Raw genomic sequence first — 21,127 nt, forward strand, 5'->3', positions numbered from 1 at the left:
CTTCTCTCTCGTCGTCTTTTCTCAAGCCCGGCACCTGCCCGCCCTAGTTACCTAAGTCTGAATGTTCAGATGGTGTCCATCGCGGTATCAATATGTGCGGGGCCCATTAACCACGCTTCCGCGAACAACAAGGAAGCGTATTCCGCGTGTAGACATTCTGTCGAACCAGGGAGACTCAGCTGCGAAAGCTGTTTCTCGACTCAAATCTTTGTTGGCTTCAAATGCATCTCCAGTCGACGCGTTGGCTTCAGTGCAGGCTTCACTTGATCCCGCCACATTCGACGAGTGCTGTATAGCCACTGCTTCCTCATTGGCTTCCGAAAGCACACCTTTGACGGAATGGGTGCAAATTTTTGAGCGCAAGCTCGATCTGGGTACCAGGCTTCGCCCTCTGCTTCGCGCGATGGAGCTTCCTCGAGCAGATCACAGCCTTCCAGCACTCGAAATTCTTGCCCAGCAGATCCCTGGCTATCCCAGCGACAACTACTATGAGCTTTATGACTCAATGAGTGAGTCCGAGCGAAAAGAGTTTGATGCAGCTGCCGAAAAATTCAACTTATCACGAGAAGCCCAGTTGGAGAACCCTCTAGCCGTGCCCCAGGAGTTGGAGTTTCTGATGCAAAGGTGGAAAAAAGCCTTGAAATTCCAACAGATCAATGGGTTCGATTGTTTATCTATCATTTCAGACCAAATCCCCGCAATTGTCGCTACTGTTTTGGTGAGAATGACCGCTCAAATGCTGTCGACCCGGTTTCCCCAGAGCTTGACGTCCCTGTGTCGTCGAACAGGCTTTGAAATTGAGGCACACCTTCTAAAGGAAGTGGCCAAACGAAATAATCTCAAAGCTGTGTACGCGAGATCTCACTATTTATGGGCATTACTCGGTGCTAAACGGTGGACTGCCAAAGACCATATCAGTGTTGGCTCAGTCTACATTCGACAAGCATTGCACAAGTGCACGATAGATCAAAGAAACCCGCATGCACCAGGGAAGTCGGAGCGCCCTGCATTTTGGAACACTTTTTTTATGGAAGGCAAAAACAAGCGGGGCATTGTTAAAATCAACCCCGCGCTGTCTCTCCTTGTTCCACACATCCAACCAGACTCCTTCTCACATCTACCAATGCTTATTCCCCCGAGCCGTTGGAGAACCTTTCGAGATGGAGGATATATTCTGTCCAAGGGCCAAACTTTTCTCCCAGTTGCAAACAGTCAAGCAAATGAGCAGCGAGTCCATGTCGATGACGCGTTAAAGACAGATTCAATGGCGAAGAATCTCGATGGACTCGAAAGTTTAGCAAGCAGAGAATGGGCGGTGAACGGCAGAGTTTTGGAGGTTGTCAAAGCGATGTTCGAGGCCAAAACACACCTAAGCGACTTGCCTGCAGCTGATGATAAACCAGAGACAATATTCGAGCGCTCTCAGTATGAAAACGCTTTAAAAATTGCCAATTCTCTGGCGGCCGGCCAAAAATTCTGGCTACCACTTTACCAAGATTTTAGAGGCCGAGTGTATCCCATGGTGGGCTCCAAGTTTTCGTTCATGGGCAGCGATAGCATGCGGGCATTATTTCAGTTCTGGAACAGCAGAAAACTGGGAGCCCAGGGGCTGGACGCATTATACATTCACCTAGCGAACGTTTACGGCAAAGGAACTGCTACCACCTACGAACGTCGTATCGAGTGGGCCAAGTCTTGTCTCGAGGACATTCGACAGAGCGCTGCCAAGCCACTGACGACAAGTTGGTGGCAAACGGCATCCAAACCATTCCAGACTCTAGCTGTTTGCATCGAAATTGATAAAGCTCTGTCAAGTCAGGACCCTGCTAACTTTTCCAGTCATCTGGCTATAGTCCAAGATGGGACCTGTAATGGCCTGCAGCACTATGCAGCGCTCTGTTACTCCAAAGAAGGTGCACATGCAGTTAATATGACATCTGAAAAAGACCCTCAGGATTTCTACACCAAGCTTGCAAAATCCATCGACAGGGAAGGGATAAACACTGAACGATCTTTTGTCAAGCAAGCCGTCTTTGCAAGCGTCTATGGCCAGAGCTTGTCGCCGGCAACTAAGGTATTGCATAAGGACCTTAAAGTACCCTCTACACCCGAGGCTACTGAAACTGATGAAACTGATGTTAACGAATTCAAAGGAAAAGCAAGAAGAACCCGCCAGCTCCTAGCTCGTGCTATTGCAAAAGAAACGGCCGATGTGTCAAGCGTGCAGAGCTGGCTCAAACGAATGGCTCAACGAATACTCATGGCAAGAAGAGCTGATATACCAGTTGGAACTGCCTCACTCAAATGGACAACACCTTTGGGGCTTCCAGTTGTTCAAGCCTACGGCCGTAGCGAGCTCATGGCCATTCGCACGCCATTGCAAGCATTTTACATACAGTCACCATTTCATCCAGTCACGACAGACAAGCTGAAACAACTTCGCGCACTACCTGCCAACTATATTCACAGTTTGGATGCCGCACACTTGCTTTTGACTGCCACAGCGATGAGAAAATCGGGTCATGAGATCGCAGCTGTGCATGATGGGTTCTGGACACACGCCGGTACAGCTCATCACTTGGCCAAGATTCTACGCGAACAATTTGTCGCTCTCCACAGTACTAGCCAACTGGAAGCACTGAAGAACGAATGGGAAAAAATCTACGCGGGATACATGGTATGCGTTGATGTGCATGCTTCCTCGGAGGCGTATGATGCTCTACAGCGCTGGCGCTACGGAGCGCTGCTCAATGGGGCCCGCAAAAAGCCCAAGGTCGATCTTGAAGACGAACTGATTCAAGAATACAACAAAATCCAGAGCGGATCTAACGTGAAGACTGCTTCGGATATCGTCAAAGAAACTAATGAACCGATCGACTGGAGCAAGAACACGTCGCCGCGAATTGGACACGGACATACTCATAAAACTCAAGCGTGGCTACCATTAGAGTTTGATCCACCGCCGCGAGGAACATTTGACATTCGGCACGTGATCGACGCTGACTATTTTTTTACGTGACACCGGCGGCGCTGGGCAGGCACGTGATTTAGACATCCGTCCAGATAATATAATGACTTAGCAGACATATACGATTATGCAGCCTGGGTGGGGCTAGGTCGCGGCCAAGTATCGGCGAATCACCGTTCTTCTATAGCCGATCGATGCAACAGCCGCAATATCGATCGAAATCTCCACACAGGGACAGCGATCCATAATATGAAGACTACTGCCCGATGCAAGGGTGATACCACAAAACAACTGGGCCGTTATCCTGCCAATTCGCGCCAAGCTGAAAGACCTCAAGGCTGCGAGCACTACAGGGGGTGCGCTGAAGGTGGGGCAAGGGTAAGACCTCGGGATGTAGCTGCCCGTGGGTTAGAAAATAGCGCCGGAAATAGAAGCGCACGGCATTTTCTAAAAGAACACTTGGGTCGAAAGTCTTGCAAGCAAATAGTAAGGCAAATAGTGCATGTTCCCGGTAATCACAACAGACATGACTACACCGCGGGCCCTGTAGTCTGCCAGCTGTCAGTGTGCCCCCGGATAAATCGCTTATGCACAGAATGTGCCGTGGCGCCAAGCCGCATATCTCCGTGCTTCTGTTGATTTAAAAGGCGGGGGTAGTGGCCACTGTCACCATAACCACATGGTGGTCCTAACAGAAGCAATCGAAATGTTAACCACGCTCACTACATGCTCACCACCCAAGGCACCGCCTCCGTCACCTGTACTAAGTCATTTCGACCCGGTCGACAGCGAGCTCGCAGACTTTGGCGAACTCCAGATATCGACGTCAGTCAAGGAAGCTGTCACTCCGCCGAAGCACAAGGAGAACAATACCGAGCCACTAAAGGCTGTCCGTCTTATTTATTGATGTATCTTTCTTATTTAAACAATTATTTTAAAAAATCTTTGATCATAACGGCAACCCCTAGCAGCCAGGCCGGGTCTCCGACACTGCCTGCCTCGCGGAACCTCCGTTTTTCGATTGGATCCTGGGGAATGTCTGATCGTAGCAAGGCACGGATGCCGTTTGATGAGTTTTCAGGTAGCCCGAGCATAAAATCAACCACTCTGGCAATTACTTCCTGCGTAATGCTGGCCCCGAAATCATCGTCGCTTTCCGCGCTGTAGACTGAGCTAACATCGCTCTCGGCGCCACTATCTTCTGAGCCCAGAACTGAGAACTGGCACGACGACGCAGAGTTCCGTCTCGATTGCATACGCGAAACCGGTACTGATGGAGGGCGAGATGAAGGCCGGGACGATGGGCGGGAAATCACCCGGAAAATGTCATCGTCACTGCGGGTCTCATCACTTGAATTGCTAGCTTCGGATGTCCGCCTTGACTTTTGTGCATCGTCCAAGTACCATACATGGCCACTGCTTTCCACACGCTCAGTGAATAACCGAGAGCCTGTTCGATATAGAAGATTGGAGTTCTCTCCTGTGAACGCGAGGTGCTCGACACTGTGCTGAGGCGGGGTGGTTGGTCTGGAAGGCGAGGTAACAAGCCCCTCCGGGTTGTAGAAGGCCCACGTGTCGTTTGGGTCGCCCCGTAAACTCTGTCTATGCTCACGGGCTAGCTGGGCCAGAGAGTTGCTCCGAGACATGCCCGGGCGAGGAGCCCAGCTCGGCAAGCTGTGGGTACTGTGATGATGGTTATTGTGGTGGTGGTGGTGGTGGTGATGGTGGTGATGAGGGCGCGATGAGTGGTCGTAGGAACTCGATTGTTCGCTCTCGTTGTCGGTATCAGCGGACTTTGTCGGCCTTAACGGAGCTACCATGTGCCTGAATTCACTGGGGTCAACAATTGTGTGGTACTTTGATCTCGACTGAGCTCCAGGCGATACAGACATGCTTCGTAGATTGCTAGCGTTCAGCACAGAGCCTCGATCCAAGCCCTCGTGACCTTCTTTCTGAGTTGTTGAGTGGGTTGTTGGGATACTGATCGACGCTCCAGGCTGCCCTTGAGCAGATTCTTTTGGGACGTTCGAAGTAACCATTGCTTGCTCCTTCCCAGAAACTACTTGCTGCGAGGTGGTTGCTGGGCCTGCTGGTTGTGGGGGAGATATCTTGGCTAGGTTCACGCCACTACTCTTCGGTGATATCGCATCAATAGCAACCTGGGGAATAGGCGTAGGCGCATTCAATGGTGCAGAATTGGCATTGTCGTCCACCTTGCCCGCATTCTTGTTCGCTTTGCGGCCGCTCTTGCGCTTTAACTTCGAGGTCATGCTGGCCATATTAAGTAAGGTGGAAACGACTGGGATCTCTAGAAACATATTTTTTTTTTTCGACGTCCCATTGTGAGATCTCTTTGGGAGTTTGGGGATTTAAAATATCGTCAAACTATTTGGTTCATTAACTGCGATTAGCTCCATAATAACTCCGCAACTTTTTTTCATTGTTACCTAATGTCAGGGCCGCCGCCGCCGCCAGGATGGTCGGGTTCAACGACGCCAAAGGGTCCACCGTCCCGCCCAAACGGGTTCGAGATACCTGGTACCAAAAAGAAACCACTACCGCCGCCGCCGCCACCACCAGGAGTCCCCCATGCTGCACCGCCGCCGCCGCCGGGTATGGAATCAGACTCCCTCCCCCCTCCTCCTCCTCCGCCTCCGCCAACCTCGCACAATGATGCTAAATTAGAGAAATTGAAGCGTAAATGGCAGCTAGAAAAGGCCAAAAGAGGCAAGCGTGCCAAGCAAAAGAAGCGAAAAGGCACCAAGATCCAACCTGAACACATTCGTCAGATTGTCAAAAATTTGGGCTACTCAAATACCGGGCCTGGAGCTCAGGCAGACAAGCGATCGTATCTTGGTGCCCTCAAGTTTTTGCCCTATGCCATTCTAAAACTGTTGGAAAATATGCCACAGCCCTGGGAGGCCGAGAAAAAGGTCCCTGTTGTTTATCATGTATCGGGCGCGTTGACAGTTGTAGATCAAGTGCCTTTCGTATGCGAACCCGAGTACAGAGCTCAATGGGCTGCCATGTGGACGCTGATGAGACGAGAAAAACGTGATAGGCACCACTTTAAGCGCGTACGCTTCCCTCCATTCGAGGACGAGGAACCGCCTCTAGATTGGAAAGAAAATTTCGCTGGAATCGACACTCCAAATGGAATCATAGATGAAGACAACTACATTGGAGTTGAAGGACTTTTTGACGGCATGGAAAACGGAAAGAAATGGACTCTGGATCTTCGCAAACAGACTGAGTATTATTCTTTGTCAAAACCTATGTTGACTGGAAAACCCGATGATTATTTATTTGATGAGGAAAGTCTTGAAACCGCAAAAGCTCTTAATGTTGCATTGCCTGGTGGTCCCAAGTTTGAGCCGCTCTTTGAGCCTGACAACGATGATATCAGCGAATTCAATGCTCCCGACCGCATAATTTTTAGAGCTCCACTGAAAACAGAGCACCAGATTGCCTTTCCTCATTTGTACAATTCACGTCCACGCAAAGTTAAGCTGTCCAAATACCAGAACCAACTGGATATTGCAACTAATTCTGGCGATTTCGAGCTAGCCCCTGAAATCAACAAAATCCCTCGTCGACCGCGGAAAATGAACCCTGAACTCTTTGGTGAACAAGTTACACCATTACTAGATGAGTTCCAGGCTGATACAAAGGGCATTGAACTACTTAAAGCCCCGTTCCCCTTTGACACACGCAACGGACACAAGATTCGGGCTCAGGATGTTGCACTCGTCAAACATTGGTATCAGGGTAGACCAAAAAGACAAATACCAGTCAAGGTACGTGTTTCGCACCAAAGGCTACGGAAGCAACAGGTCTTGCTTCAATTGCATCACAAGAATTATTCTAGCGGCCCTAGGCACCTTCTGCGCCATTTGAAACAGACCAAATTCTTCAAACAAACAGATCTTGACTGGCTAGAGGCTGGGATACAACTAGTCAGACAAGGGTTTACAATTTTGCAATTGCTCATCCACCGTCGTGGCTTGACATTTTTACATTTGGATTATAACTTCAACTTGAAACCGACGAAAACTTTAACCACGAAGGAACGCAAGCGATCGCGATTTGGTCATTCATTCCATATGGTACGCGAACTTCTAAAGATCATCAAGTTGGTTCTAGACACTCACATTCTGTTTCGTCTCGGTCAGATCGATGCTTACGAGCTGGCAGATGGTATCCACTACATCTTTACTCACATCGGACAGCTGACCGGACTGTACAGATACAAATACAAGGTTATGCATCAAATTCGTGCTTGTAAAGATCTCAAACATTTGATCTATGAGCGATTCAATGCAGATGGCGTTGGCAAAGGTCCTGGATGTGGTATCTGGCAACCAGCTTGGCGAGTATGGCTTGCATGGCTCAGAGGCACACTTCCATTACTTGAGCGTTGGCTAGGTAATCTTTTAGCTCGCCAGTTTGAGGGTCGTGTTTCTAAAGGTGTTACAAAGACGGTCACAAAGCAGCGCGTTGATTCTCACTACGATTTAGAGCTGCGCGCCGCAGTTCTCCATGACATCTTGGATATGATGCCCGAGGGAATCCGTCAAAACAAAACAAAGACAATTCTTCAGCACCTTAGTGAAGCTTGGAGATGCTGGAAAGCTAGTATTCCATGGAAAGTTCCGGGTTTGCCAGCTCCTATCGAGGCGATCATTTTACGTTATGTGAAAGCTAAGGCAGATCACTGGATCCAGGTCACTCACTTTAATAGGGAACGCATCAGCAAAGGTGCAACAGTCGATAAAGCGGTTGCTAAAAAGAACCTTGGCCGGCTTACACGTCTGTGGTTCAAAGCAGAACAAGAGAGGCAAAATGCCTATATTGCGGACGGCCCTTATATTTCGCCGAACTCAGCTGTCAAAATGTTTAGCACGGTAGTTCATTGGCTTGAACAGCGTGAATTTGAGCCAATACCTTTCCCTCCTGTTAGTTACAAACATGATACGAAGCTGCTAGTTCTCGCTCTTGAACATTTGCGTAGCGCTTACAGTCTAAGTGCTCGCTTAAATCAGGCACAGCGTGAAGAGTTGGCCCTTATTGAACAAGCTTATGACAACCCACATGAATGTTTAACTCGTATCAAGCGAGCTCTCTTGACCCAACGTGTGTTTAAAGAAGTTCAAGTGGATCTCATGGATATGTACTCTCACACACAGCCGGTTTACACTATTGACCCACAAGAAAAGGTTGTTGACTCCTATCTCGACCATTATTTGTGGTTTGAAGCTGATCGACGCCAGCTCTTCCCTAATTGGATCAAGCCTGGTGACGGTGAGATTGCACCTATTCTTGTCCACGATTGGGCTCAAGGTATAAGCCAAATGTTGCCAAAGAACTCACAGCAAGCTGTCCATGCTCAATTTAAATTGAGTGGGCTCGTCGAGAAAATTGATTTGTCGCTGCTGAACCGACTGCTCCGCTTGATTGTAGATCCAAGTATCGCCGACTACATTACTGCCAAAATGAATGTTGCACTAGCTTTCAAGGACATGTCGATGGTGAACCGCTATGGAGTTCTCCGTGGAATTCAGTTTGCACCTTTTGTGATTCAATATTATGGGATTATGGTTGATTTACTTATTCTTGGTCTTCCAAGAGCTCACGAGATTGCTGGTTCACCAAAGAGACCCAACAGGTTCATGTCCTTCACATCTGCGGCTGTTGAGGAAGATCACCCAGTGAGGGCATATTGTCGATACTTTGATCAAGTCCACATGCTGTTTGCTTTCGATGAGTCTGAGGCGGATGATCTAATTTCAGCACTTTTGAATGCACATCCAGAGCCTTACAACTTGGCAGATTTCCCTACACCGAAAAGTTGGCCTCGAAACTTGCGGATGAAGCTTGTGCGTCCCGACGTGAACGTTGGAAGGGCTGTTCTTTGGCATGTTCAAAATCGACTTCCTCCATCTATCGTTGGTGTCACTGACCAGCTCGTTTCTGTAAAGAGTCCAGAGAACCCAGCTATACTGTTCACTATGCATGGGTTCGATGTCCGTATTGCTCCACGGGGAAGCTCTGGATCAGGAGCTGGCCAAGATGCTGTCTGGCCCCTTGTGGATCCCGCAACTCAGGAACGCACTGCTTACGCTCAAGTTCGTGTGTCTTCAGATGCTATCGATCGTTTTAACAATCGTGTCCGTCAAATATTGATGACTTCGGGCTCTACAACTTTCTCCAAGGTGATTGACAAGTGGAATACTGCGCTTATTGCATTCGTCTCATTTTACAGAGAGGCAGCAGTGGCCACTTCCGAGCTACTTGATGTCCTAGTAAGATGTGAGACCCGGATTCAGACAAGGGTCAAGCTTGGTTTGAACTCAAAAATGCCGTCAAGATTCCCGCCTTGTGTTTTCTACTCTCCAAAAGAACTTGGTGGTCTAGGTATGCTTAGCGCATCCCACATCTTGATCCCGGCTAGTGATTTGAGATGGAGCCAGCAGACATCAACTGGAATTACACACTTCAGAGCCGGCATGGCCCACCGTGAGGAAGCCCCCATCCCTAATATCTTCCGGTACCTTCCGTCTTGGCAGTCCGAACTTGTTGACTCTCAACGGGTTTGGGCAGAGTATGCCCAAAAGCGGCAAGAGGCACAGGAGTCGAACCGTCGGATTCAACTTGAGGATCTTGAAGATGCATGGGACCGTGGTTTGCCTAGAATCAACACTCTTTTCCAGAAGGATCGTCATACTCTAGCCTACGACAAAGGGTATCGCTGTCGAGGTGCTTTTCGTATGTATTGGCTCGACAAGTATCACCCATTTTGGTGGAATAATCAGCGGCATGATGGAAAATTGTGGAATCTCAATGCTTATCGCGCTGATGTTATTCAAGCTCTTGGTGGAATTGAAACCATTCTGGAGCATACGCTATTCAAAGCTACCGGATTTGATTCCTGGGAGGGTCTGTTCTGGGAGCGGCAGAGTGGTTTTGAAGATTCTATGCGATTCAAAAAGCTCACCAATGCGCAGAGATCCGGTCTTAGCCAGATTCCTAACCGTCGATTCACGCTCTGGTGGTCACCAACTATCAATCGAGCGAATGTTTACGTGGGCTTCATGGTTCAACTAGACTTGACTGGCATATTTTTGCACGGTAAAATTCCGACGCTCAAAATTTCTTTGATCCAGATTTTCCGCGCTCATTTATGGCAAAAAATTCACGAGAGTTTAGTTATGGATCTTTGCCAAATTCTCGACCGTGAAATGGACTCCCTGCAGATCGATACGGTAACAAAGCAACCTATCCACCCGCGCAAGTCGTACAAGATGTCGTCGTCAACTGCAGATGTGGTTCTCACTGCCGCTTATCGATGGAATGTTTCCAAACCGTCGTTATTGCATGACAAGCGTGACCAAATGGATCTGACTACGACCACAAAGTATTGGATTGATGTCCAGCTCCGTTATGGTGATTATGATTCGCATGATATTACTCGCTATACTCGTGCAAAGTATTTGGATTACACATCTGACGGTGTTTCGCAATATCCTTCTGCCACAGGTGTGGTCGTCTGCATTGATTTGGCATACAATGTGTATGATGCCTACGGAAACTGGATCCCAGGCTTGAAACCTCTTTTTCAACAGGCTTTGTCCAAGTTGATGCAAGTAAACCCTGCTCTTTACGTTTTAAGGGAGCGTATTCGCAAGGGTCTTCAGCTGTACCAGGCTCAGCCCCAGCAGTCCTTCCTCAATTCTTCGAATTATAGCGACATGTTCACGAAAACGCAGTTCTTCGTTGATGACAGTGTGGTCTATCGCGCGTACACCTATCAAACTACTGAAGGAAATCTGAGCACCCGTCCGATCAATGGTGCAGTTCAGATCATCAACCCGCGTACGGGTCAGTTGTTTTTGAAGATCATTCCTGCATCCACGTGGGCTGGTCAGAAGCGACTAGGAGCACTTGCAAAATGGAGAACTGCCGAAGAAGTTGGAGCTTTACTCAGGTCACTTCCCAAGGAAGAGCTTCCTTCTCAATTGATCATTGCTTCCAAAGGGCTCTTGGATCCTCTCGAAGTGCACATGCTGGACTTTCCAAATGTTGCTATTCGTCCAAGTGAGCTGAACTTCCCATTCAGAGCTACCCTTCACCTTCCTCAAATCTCGGAGTTGGTTGGGAAGGCCACTGAGCTCAAAATGGTTTTGTTTAATTTGTATGACGATTGGCTAACCAAAACCAGCCCTCATACTGCTTTTAGTCGACTGATTCTCTTGCTGCGCGGACTACATCTTCACCCCGAAAGAGCAAAGATGATTCTTCGCCCTACGTCCGCGACTATAACTCAATCACATCACTTGTGGCCCTCTCTTACGACGGAACAGTGGATTAAGGTTGAGAACGATATGAGTGATTTGATTCTCAATGACTATGGCCGCAAAAATAATGTGAATATCCAAGCCTTGACTCAAACAGAAATCAGGGATTTGATATTAGGCCAGCCCATAAAAGCACCATCTCAAGAACGTCAGAGCCAGATCGAAGCGGTTGAAGCAGCGCCTGAAGCAGGAACACAGCAAACTGCTCTCAAGACAGTTGGCCATACTGTGCATGGTGACGAAATGGTTGTTGTTACTACGAGCCAGTACGAACAACAGACATTCTTGTCGCGTACGGACTGGAGAGCAAGAGCAATTGCGTGTACACAACTGTACAGTCGCGTCAAGCAGCTCTATGTGGAACAAGGTGTTCTGGACGAGACCAATCGCACTTTTGTCTTCCCTCGCAACTTGGTTTGCCAGTTCATCATGGCTGGAGACTTGCGCACTCAAACAGCGGCCTTTTTGTATGCTAACAAGTCCAAAGGACACTCGTTGGTGTACGAAGTGAGCTATTTTGCGATTACACCCCAGCTTGGTAGCACCACTGTTGTCAATCTACCTCAAAAAACACCCGAAATTGACGATGACGAACTCGAACTCGAACTCGTTGGTCTGCTTGTCGTTCAGCCAGTAGAAACAGAGTTATCTGCTACAACACTCTCGAACTTTAGCAGGTACTTTGGTGTTGAAGATCTTCTTGTAGTAGCCTCGTTTACGCCTGGATCTGTTACACTACATCCCTACCAGCCTACTGCAGAAGGCATCGCGTGGGGTCGCCAGTTTTCCGAGCCTGGTGCGGCGGATATTTCCACTTTTGAACCAGGTATGGCCAAAACAGGCCAAATCATGCTCACAGATAAGTTTCAAGGAGGCTTCTATCTTCCGCAAGACAAAATGTGGAACTACTCGTTCTTGGGAGCTGCTTGGAGCGAAAAAATGCGGTACCACATGCAAATTGGCGTTCCCCTTACTTTTTACGATCAATTGCATCGTCCGATCCATTTTGCATCGTTCAGTGCCCTCGAAGACGTCGATAATGACGATGTATTTAACTAATTAGCGCACTGTATACTATATTTACGCTTTGTCAGACGCGGACTTTTTTTTTTTTTGAAAAATTATGTCGACGGAGTATAAACGTGAGCAGTACCGGAAAGCCCAAGAGGAAAAGCGGAAACGGGTTCAAAATGTTGAATTCGATGTACCTGCTGAGAGCGATGTCCAGCTCCCCCGGAAACGGTACTATCGTCAGCGGGCCCATTCAAACCCTTTCAGCGATCATAATCTAGAATACCCGCGAAAACCAAGCGATATGGATTGGACTAAATTGTACCCTGTGTTACGAGAGAGACCGGAACTGGGAAAGCCCACGGTTGCTGATATTGGCTGTGGTTTTGGCGGTCTTTTAGTGTCTCTTTCGCCTATGCTGCCTGATAAGCTGATTCTGGGGATGGAGATCCGAGTGCAAGTAACCAACTATGTGGAGGACCGTATCATTGCGCTTCGCCAACAGAATATTGACAGCAAGGGCTACGGTAACATCTCGGTTTTGCGTGGAAATGCGATGAAATTCCTTCCTAATTTCTTTGAGAAAGGACAGCTTGAAAAAATCTTCTTCTGCTTCCCTGATCCGCACTTTAAGCAACGAAAACACAAAGCTCGTATTGTCACAACCACACTCTCAAGTGAGTATGCCTACGTGCTACAACCTGGTGGCATCATTTATACGATTACCGATGTTAAAGATCTGCATGATTGGATGGTTGAGCATTTGGAGGCACATCCACTGTTTGAACGTTTGTCCAAAAAGTGGGAGGCTCAGGATGATTGTGTTAAGATCATGACTTCAGACACTGAGGAAGGTAAGAAAGTCGAACGTAACTCTGGTGATAAGTTCGTTGCATGTTTTAGGCGGCTTCCTAATCCTTAATATTTAATTAGACTTTATAGGGGTTAAGTGTGTCAGCATCAACTAGCCGTTTATTCAGCACTTCGTCGGAATTTCTCTGGCAGGATGCTAAGAACAGCAGATGAATTACGGGCAGAATTGCTTGCCAAGAAGCGGCAGCGCGAAGAGGAGGCGCAGAAACGAGAAGAGTTAGCTGCCCAAGCTCGTGGCGCCGTTTACGACTTGGTGTTTCTCGGGCTCTCTTTCAAGGAAATTTTGCAGCGAACGAGCATAGCTCCACAAACGCTAGCATTGATGTTCAAAGAATTAAAACTGCCCTATAGAATGCCCACTCAAATTTACGAATCTCCAAAGCCCGTGGTAGCTTCCCCAAGGTCAACACCGCCTGTTGAGCCTCCTAAGCCCTCGGATAGGTTTGGAGCTGATCGTTGGTCGAAAGAAATGGTAATAGAAGTTTCGGATAGTGAGGATGAGGATGAAATGGAAATTGATGAAGTGTCGTCTTCAACTCCTAGTGAGCGGTCTCGATCTGCGGATTCAGGAGAACTTAGTACCGTGGATGATGTGCAGTCCAGGATCCGGGAACTGGAAGAAAAAATTAAAATAATGAGGGATAAAGGCTCAGTTGAGGCAAAACTTCAAGAAGTTCTTTCTCAAAGGGAATTGATAGCTCAGCGTCGGCAAAAAATTGAGTCGCAAGTCGGGGAGTTCAAGATCGACCAGTTGACATCTTCAATCGAGGCCAATCGAGTCGAGCTGAATCGGCTTCAAAATACAATTGCAGCACAAACTCAGACTTTAAAGGAGGCCCAAAATGCCGCAAAGCAATTAAGTGTACAGCTGAGTACGTTGGAAAGTCGAGACCGGGTTCTCGCTAGCAAACAGATCCAGCTGAAAGCTGTGAAAAAGGAAGAACTTGAATCCTCAGATGAATCTGACACTGAGCTAACTATTGAGATGGGCACAGAAACGGGACAAGTCTCCGTTAATACAAATACACAGCCCAAAGTGTGCGATTTCGCATACTCCAGTCCTTTGCATATTTTCTCATCACATCGATTTTCGCCGTTTGCAAACGTGTTTGCACCAAAGTACAATAGCAGGTACGTGTCTAGCGATCGACTCTACTGCAAAACAGAGGCATCAGGTAAAACCTGCAGAGACGACACTTGCCCAGATGTTCATGCATCCGATTTCAATATTTCTAAACAAGAAACGTTGCGGCATTTATCGGAGGCAGTTGTTGGAGACCCCAAAGAGTTTCGAAAAGGCCTAGCGAAGCAAATCTGTGAACTAGAAAAAGTCAGCACAGAGTTTGATCCCCTTGAAGTTGCAAAAGTCATCATAGATTATCGTCATGGGCTGGACCCAGTGCGGTTTTTAGATTGGAACGAATTGAACGCTTGAACTATAATACTTATTTTGCATTAGCTATCACTTAAAGCACTGCTAGTACTCAGACGCCGATAATTCCCGCTTCCACTACGAGCCATTTGGGCAGCGCTGGGGCGGGTGGGCGAATGAGCACGATCTGGGAGCATTGGCTCTATATCAGATCGTAGCGAGGTATTTGACCGATGAGTCCGATCGTCAAAGATTGAGTCCATTTCCTCGAGTGTAACACCCTTGGTCTCAGGATATACGAAGTAGACCAGGATGACGGAACACAGGGAGAAAAACGCCGGTAATAAATACATAGACCAGCCCATTGAGCTCTGCAAAACGGGGGTGACAAGCCCAACAAGAAAGTTGAAGGCCCAGTTAGATGCAGTGGACAAAGACGCACCTTTCGCCCGGATTGACAAGGGCAGAATCTCGGGTGGATATAGCCAAGGAATGGGTCCCCATGAGTAGCCGAAAAATGCGTTGTATACAATCACAAACAACACGACGAAAGACGGCGTAGAAGAAACCTGCAAAAACATGAAATAGGAAATCATAGTCAAAGAAATTGCCATGACAATTCCGCCTGAAATCAGGATCTTTCGACGACCCCATCTATCGACAAGATACCACGGAGGTATAGTGCTTAAAACATAAATAATACCATTGATTCCTGTCATGAGAATAGCAGAGCGACCTACCCATCCGGCCTGCTCGAAAACTAGCGGGGCGTAGTATGAAATGACGTTGATACCGTCGAGTTGGGCGAACGCTTGAGAAGACATGGCGATAAGAACTCGTTTGCGATACCTTCGCCACATGTATGCGTAGGAATGTTTGCCCTCCATTCGATGGAGAAGCACAGTTTCTTTGATTTCCTGGAACTGGGCCCGGGCAACTTGACACTCTCCAGTTCCATCGCCATAGAGTCTTGATAACACATGCATACCCTCAGTGTCTCTATCATGGTTGATCAGCCATCTTGGCGTTTCTACAATCACCAACGAGCCAGCAACCAGCAGGGCTCCCATCAAACATTGTATAAATAAAGGAAGGCGCCATGAAAGGTCGCCCTCAATGAACGAGCAGAAGTAGTCGACCCAAACCGAAACGCAGTAGCCCACAATGTTGCCCGTGAATTCGATACAGGCAAGCTTTCCGCGGTTGTGTGGTGGGGAAATTTCGGACTGGTACACCGGCACAATTGTCGACAGCATACCTACACCCAGGCCGGAAATAACCCGACCGATAATCATATACGTCATAGTCGGCGCGAGGGTCTGGAAAGTGCCGCCGATGACGAAAATGACGGCTCCCCAAAGAATTGTTCGTCTGCGACCGAGAATGTCACCTAGTCGTCCCACCACCAGCGATGATACCAGAGCGCCGATCTCTAGAACCGACACCATGGTGCCGATAAGCGACCGCGACGGCTGATCGAAATAGTCCTTGAAATACACACCGGTAATGACGCCGCTCATCACACCCTGATCATAGCCAAATAGAAACACCCCTAACGACACGAAAATGCTCGTAAAGTACAGCAATTGTTTGCTGCTCAACTCAAACATGGCAAACCTAGATTGAGGAGGAGGTGGTTAGGTTATAGTCAAGGAGCCAAGATGCTAAGTGGGGATTAGGAGATTTCATTCTAAGATCTAAGGTCAGCTAGACTACAGAAAATAATTTATGCATGCACTTGTGCTTGTTAAATAGAGGGGCGGCGAGGAAATATGCGGGCAGAAATGCCTTGGTTCAGCCAGCCCAAGCGACTGCAGTAGACACATGACTTGTGGGCGCACAGTTAGGGGCCAGCTCGTCCAAAACTTCAATGGTGAGGTTCAGGCGACCGTTTGATCTTTCATTATGACGACGGATGCGCGATTCCCAAGTAGCCGGGAGGCCTAAGGGTGAATTGGATGCTACGACTCGTAGCATAGACGTCCATGCGACGCCCAGTTCCTCGTACGCGCGGTTGCGGAGGTGGTTGTTGACTTCAGAGGACCACACGGGCAGTCTGTGAACCAGAGTCGTAGCACCGTCCAAAAATTCGAGCGCCTGGACGGGCTGGAACTCATGGGGTGGCAAAAACGCCCCGGTGTAGTCTGCCAGGGCGGTGAAAAACTTGTTCAAAGGCTCCTGGACCCGCAAATAGGCATAGTCATTGGCTTGGTCGCCCTTGTAAGGTAAAGCGTCTGTGACGCGCTTGAGATAGCCCTCCAAACATGCGAGTGCTCTCTCCATAGTGATGGGCGGGGCAAGGCGGTTGACCGTAGCCACGATCTCCGGATGGATCTCGCACAGCTGGGAAACAAGGGAGACCAGCTCCTGGGTCTCTAGCAGCTCCAGGCGTCTTGCCAGCGGAACCGCCACAGCAAGACCTTTTTCTGTTCGGGCTCTTTTGTGGTGCAGACCTGCGGTGGGCGAGGGCGGAGCAGGGAAAGACCAGGGACCCCGTCGGTCATCCAGCCGCCGTTTTCGTTTATTTTCGGGTGTGTTTGTGATACGCACTGTGCTCATGGGCCGGATCATCTCGTCCCAGCCCGCATCGTACTGTCTAGCCATGATGACAAGAATATGGGAAGAGCGAATCCAGTAACTTCTCGCGACTGCAACCCTTGCCCTATACACTTAGCGGACCTACGGAGAGTTTCAAGCTAATTTAACCACAATGTTGGCATTGGCGAGCTGGGCTTCGCGAAGCGTACGAGTATCGCCCTGTGGGTCGATACTAAGAGCGGGATAGGTCGTGGTGAGGACGAATTGGCTGAGACCAAACTCCTCGCCTACCGCATCGCCCAATTGAGCCACAGTGAACTCCTGGCCGAACGTTTTGGTGATTGTCTGATCTTCATACTTGATTCGGACTCGAACGTCACCAGTGACAACCGGTTTAGGCGCCGGCACAGCCGCAGCCGCTGGAGGAGGAGGGGAGGTGTCGAGCTTGCCAGCCTTTGCCAGTCGTTCTCTTTTATCTTGCTCAATCTGTTTGCGCAGCTGCTCCTTATACAGTTTATCTTCAAGAGCCTCTTTCCGCCGCTGGGCAGCCTGTTTCTGAGCTTGTTTCACTTCCAGGTCTCGTTTAGCGTCCCGTGCCTGCTGCTGGTTTTTGCGGGAAATTTCCTCGTTGCGACGTCTCTCCTCAGCATCTTGCATCTCAGCTTCCTTTCGGCGTTTGGCTGCTTTGGCCTGCAGTTCTGCCAACCGCTCCTCCACTGGTCTGCTTTCGGTTGGTGCTTGTTCCTCGGGGGCGACCGCCGGTTGAACCTGCACGCTTTCCTCAGCGTCCGCACTGTCTGGGTGGTTTTCAATCCAGTCAATTGCAGCCCCAAGCTCATCGCTATGTTCCAGAGCTCTGTCTACGACCCTCGGGTCGAACCCCATCTCCAGCAAGGTCTCTCGTGACGTCATCAAGCGAAGATACGACACTGTCGCGGGATACTAAATAGTTTAGATACAACTATTACAAATTCTCGTCAGCACAACGGACAAATACTGCGATCTGCGACTCAGATTGATTTCGTCCCGCACTTTTCCACCCTCCTCCAGCTTGCCTATCACCCCCCCCCCACTCAGCAACCGCCGCATTCTCGCTGCTGAGTAACGCGATGCCTACAGAAGGAAACTGGGGGACATCGGTAATCAGCCTCTCTTTCCTACCGTAGCAATGGATATCGAACCCAAGGAACTTGTTTTTGGAGGTAAGTAGCGAGTGGGAAAAGGGCGAATGGGTGGGCGTGCCGAACGTAATCGTGAATTGTCAGCCTTTGGAAGCGCATGGCTCGCGGACTTTTCGGGCGGGCTGCCCACAAGAGTGCTTTTGCTGCACCCAAACATTTGCCCGCACTTACCTGACAGAATACTAACAGCAGAACCCCTCAGCGAATTGCAGACCGTGGCATTGCACCTTGTGAACAAAACAGGTCAGGCCCTGACCTACAAGGTCAAGACTACGTCACCCAAAATGTACACCGTCCGGCCAAATGCTTCCGTGGTGGGCGCCGGTGAGAGTATTGAGGTTGCAATTAGTCGTCAGGCCAAAGCTACTTCTGAGCCGTCGAAGGATAAGTTTCTCATTTTGACCGCAAAGGTCGACCCGGCGGAATTGGGCGACAAGCCAGACATGGCTGAACTCTGGCACAAATTGGAGTCGGGTGACAAGAAGGGCATCGATGAAACTCGTATCAAGGTCAAGTATGACTTCAACAGTGCCAAGTCGGCTGCGTCTGGGTCCTCCTCCACCGCAAAAACGCCCTCGTCACCCCAGCACTTTGCCGGCATTACCGGTGCAGACTACGACCACCAGTCTGTGAGCAAATCGGTTGCCGGGGATGCCAGCGCTGATGACTCTCTTGTTGCTGACCAGACGGCATTGTCTGTGCATGACAATGGCGAAGGCAGCACCGATCTGTCAGGAGTCAAAGGCGTACCTGAGAAGAGCGACATAGTATCTTTGGGTGACGCAAAGACTGGCCCTATTCTGTCTCGTGACGACTCTTCTTACAGCCAGACCGGTCCCTCCGGCTCTACAGGACTCGATAAGTCCAAGGTGAAGGACAACAAGGAGCCTGAGTCCAAGTCTCAGCACTCCGGCTCCAAGGCCCCCGAAGAAAGCGAGGAGCTGGAAGCTGGCGTCTCCGCAAGTGCCTTGGGTGCAGTTGCTGCTGCCGCCGCTTATCAGGCAGGCGGTCTCGGCCTCAGTGATAAACCTGATTCTGGGAACAAGCCCGAAAAGCAGCACGTTGCCAGCCAGAGCCAAAATGTTGGTCCTCCCAAGTCCGTTGGCAATTCGCACGTGGGCGGCAAGCAAGATGTGGGCGGCAAGCAAGATGTGGGCGGCAAGCAAAATGTTGGTGGTAGGCAAGACATAGGCGGCAAGCAAAACGTCGGTGGCAAACAAGAAGCCGGTAAACTTCCCGCAGAGCATGTGGGTGGTAAACAAGCCCCCACTGACTCCAGGCAACACACCGGTGGCAAGCAGGAGAAGAATTTGGCTTCCGGAAGCTCTCTCAACGACAATGGCGTGAGCAAACGATCTACCGGTGAGTCTTATTCCTCCTCTGGTGTGGCTACCCGACAGTCTGAAGAGGTTGTCGCTGGCGTCCCTCTGCCCGTCGTTGCTGTTATTGCTTTGATTGCCTTTTTACTTGGTTGGAAACTTTTCTAAGTTTAGCGTGCTATGTAGGCCCTCGGTTAATTTTTTTGTGTCTAATAGTCATTACCTCTTGACAGTACCTCTTTGCACGTAGGCCGAAGGATAATCGTATGCTCTAGCTGGGCAGTATAAGAGTTCGGCGCATCCATTAGAGGAGGATAATCCGTAACGACGCCGGCTTTGACCAAATTGTTCAGTGCCAAAAGATACTTGTCCTGGCCAATCTTGTCAAGATATCGGCGACAGAAAGGCAGAGTGCCGAATGTGTTGTCAATGACATTGAGCAGTTGCTTTGCCGAGGCCAAACGAAGCGTCTGGTGGCCAGCTGTGCCCGAACGAGCATAGTGAGAAACCTCACCCTGGCCAACCACATAACCGCGGCCAGTGGAGCCAAATGTCTCGATAGCAAAGACTTCACCCTCTTCCATTTTGGTTTGGTCGGGACTGGCCACAATGGGCACGGATTTGCCGGAATGAATTGTATAGGGGGCAATATTATGGCCGCAGAGGTTCTTGATGGCCTTCACGGGGTAGGTCTTGCCATTGATCTCGACCTCATACGACTCCATAACTTCTTGAATAGCAGCACCAATATCACCAAGACGAACATCGATGCCGGCCTGCTTTACACCTTCGTTGGTAGCGGCCGAAACAGCAGCCACCAGGGGATCGTACTGGTCCTGGAAGGTCATGGTCCAGGCGGAATCAATGATGTTGCCGTTCACATGGACACCAAAGTCGACCTTGAGAACGTCAGATTCCTGCAGAATTGTCTTGTCTCCCTTATTAGGTGTCCAATGCGCAGCACAATCATTCAAAGACAAACCGGTTGGGAAACCAGTACCAGCAGACTTCCAAGTATCGCCCTCGGCAAGACTTTGGGTAGAGTTTTCAATCATCTCGGCAATATCGGTCATAAGCATACCCGGTTTGATGTTGTTGCGGGCGTAGGTACGAACCTGGCGGTGGACCTCAGCGGCCTTCCGCAGATCATTGTACTGCTGTTGGTGATCGATCTCCAGCGCACGCTTCTCCTCAGAAGTCATGCGATTCAAACTCTCGGTGACGGCATATTCACAAATCTCGCCCTCAGGATAAACGCCCTTCTGGAACTGGTGGGAAATGCCGGTGCTGGGCGGACCCTTCTTCTTCTTCTTCTTGCTGTTCTTCTTCTTTTTCTTCTTCTTGTCTCCGGTGGCCTCGCCAGCCTCGTTTTCAGAGGCAGAATCGACCTCTTCGTTCTCTACAGGCTGAGAATCAGCAAGCTTAAGCTCGTGGGTTTTTTGCGTCAACTCGGCGCTCATGACAAATGCAACGATCTCAGCCGGCGGCGGCGGTGAATAAATAGGTATTAT

At 49.4% G+C, this 21,127-nt stretch overlaps 11 protein-coding genes across 11 annotated transcripts; 6 read left to right on the forward strand and 5 right to left on the reverse strand.

Moving 5' to 3' along the window:
- Positions 1–61: 61 nt before the first annotated feature.
- On the forward strand, positions 62–3,019 carry B9G98_00451 (DNA-directed RNA polymerase, mitochondrial; the record flags this gene model as incomplete). The annotated part of the gene is made up of 1 exon (XM_024807009.1): positions 62–3,019. The coding sequence occupies one exon, from the start codon at positions 62–64 to the stop codon at positions 3,017–3,019; it is 2,958 nt and encodes a 985-aa protein (XP_024662777.1).
- Positions 3,020–3,647: 628 nt separating this feature from the next.
- B9G98_00452 (hypothetical protein) lies at positions 3,648–3,875 on the forward strand (the record flags this gene model as incomplete). The annotated part of the gene is made up of 1 exon (XM_024807010.1): positions 3,648–3,875. One exon carries the CDS (start codon positions 3,648–3,650, stop codon positions 3,873–3,875), a length of 228 nt encoding a protein of 75 aa, XP_024662778.1.
- Positions 3,876–3,897: 22 nt separating this feature from the next.
- B9G98_00453 (hypothetical protein) lies at positions 3,898–5,247 on the reverse strand (the record flags this gene model as incomplete). Its single annotated transcript, XM_024807011.1, has 1 exon — positions 3,898–5,247. One exon carries the CDS (start codon positions 5,245–5,247, stop codon positions 3,898–3,900), a length of 1,350 nt encoding a protein of 449 aa, XP_024662779.1.
- A 171-nt stretch (positions 5,248–5,418) lies between these two features.
- On the forward strand, positions 5,419–12,381 carry B9G98_00454 (Pre-mRNA-splicing factor spp42; the record flags this gene model as incomplete). Its single annotated transcript, XM_024807012.1, has 1 exon — positions 5,419–12,381. One exon carries the CDS (start codon positions 5,419–5,421, stop codon positions 12,379–12,381), a length of 6,963 nt encoding a protein of 2,320 aa, XP_024662780.1.
- Positions 12,382–12,445: 64 nt separating this feature from the next.
- On the forward strand, positions 12,446–13,255 carry B9G98_00455 (tRNA (guanine-N(7)-)-methyltransferase; the record flags this gene model as incomplete). Its single annotated transcript, XM_024807013.1, has 1 exon — positions 12,446–13,255. The coding sequence occupies one exon, from the start codon at positions 12,446–12,448 to the stop codon at positions 13,253–13,255; it is 810 nt and encodes a 269-aa protein (XP_024662781.1).
- An 84-nt stretch (positions 13,256–13,339) lies between these two features.
- B9G98_00456 (Protein red1) lies at positions 13,340–14,641 on the forward strand (the record flags this gene model as incomplete). Its single annotated transcript, XM_024807014.1, has 1 exon — positions 13,340–14,641. The coding sequence occupies one exon, from the start codon at positions 13,340–13,342 to the stop codon at positions 14,639–14,641; it is 1,302 nt and encodes a 433-aa protein (XP_024662782.1).
- Positions 14,642–14,661: 20 nt separating this feature from the next.
- On the reverse strand, positions 14,662–16,188 carry B9G98_00457 (High-affinity glucose transporter; the record flags this gene model as incomplete). Its single annotated transcript, XM_024807015.1, has 1 exon — positions 14,662–16,188. One exon carries the CDS (start codon positions 16,186–16,188, stop codon positions 14,662–14,664), a length of 1,527 nt encoding a protein of 508 aa, XP_024662783.1.
- Positions 16,189–16,372: 184 nt separating this feature from the next.
- Positions 16,373–17,182, reverse strand: B9G98_00458 (Tethering factor for nuclear proteasome STS1; the record flags this gene model as incomplete). The annotated part of the gene is made up of 1 exon (XM_024807016.1): positions 16,373–17,182. The coding sequence occupies one exon, from the start codon at positions 17,180–17,182 to the stop codon at positions 16,373–16,375; it is 810 nt and encodes a 269-aa protein (XP_024662784.1).
- Positions 17,183–17,269: 87 nt separating this feature from the next.
- Positions 17,270–18,028, reverse strand: B9G98_00459 (UBX domain-containing protein 1; the record flags this gene model as incomplete). The annotated part of the gene is made up of 1 exon (XM_024807017.1): positions 17,270–18,028. One exon carries the CDS (start codon positions 18,026–18,028, stop codon positions 17,270–17,272), a length of 759 nt encoding a protein of 252 aa, XP_024662785.1.
- Positions 18,029–18,284: 256 nt separating this feature from the next.
- B9G98_00460 (Vesicle-associated membrane protein-associated protein SCS2) lies at positions 18,285–19,784 on the forward strand (the record flags this gene model as incomplete). Its single annotated transcript, XM_024807018.1, has 2 exons — positions 18,285–18,318; positions 18,490–19,784. 2 exons carry the CDS (start codon positions 18,285–18,287, stop codon positions 19,782–19,784), a joined length of 1,329 nt encoding a protein of 442 aa, XP_024662786.1.
- A 41-nt stretch (positions 19,785–19,825) lies between these two features.
- On the reverse strand, positions 19,826–21,076 carry B9G98_00461 (Methionine aminopeptidase 2; the record flags this gene model as incomplete). Its single annotated transcript, XM_024807019.1, has 1 exon — positions 19,826–21,076. One exon carries the CDS (start codon positions 21,074–21,076, stop codon positions 19,826–19,828), a length of 1,251 nt encoding a protein of 416 aa, XP_024662787.1.
- Positions 21,077–21,127: the final 51 nt, after the last annotated feature.

Source organism: Wickerhamiella sorbophila, assembly GCF_002251995.1.
Source record: "Wickerhamiella sorbophila strain DS02 chromosome Unknown contig1, whole genome shotgun sequence".
Classification (NCBI taxonomy): domain Eukaryota; kingdom Fungi; phylum Ascomycota; class Dipodascomycetes; order Dipodascales; family Trichomonascaceae; genus Wickerhamiella; species Wickerhamiella sorbophila.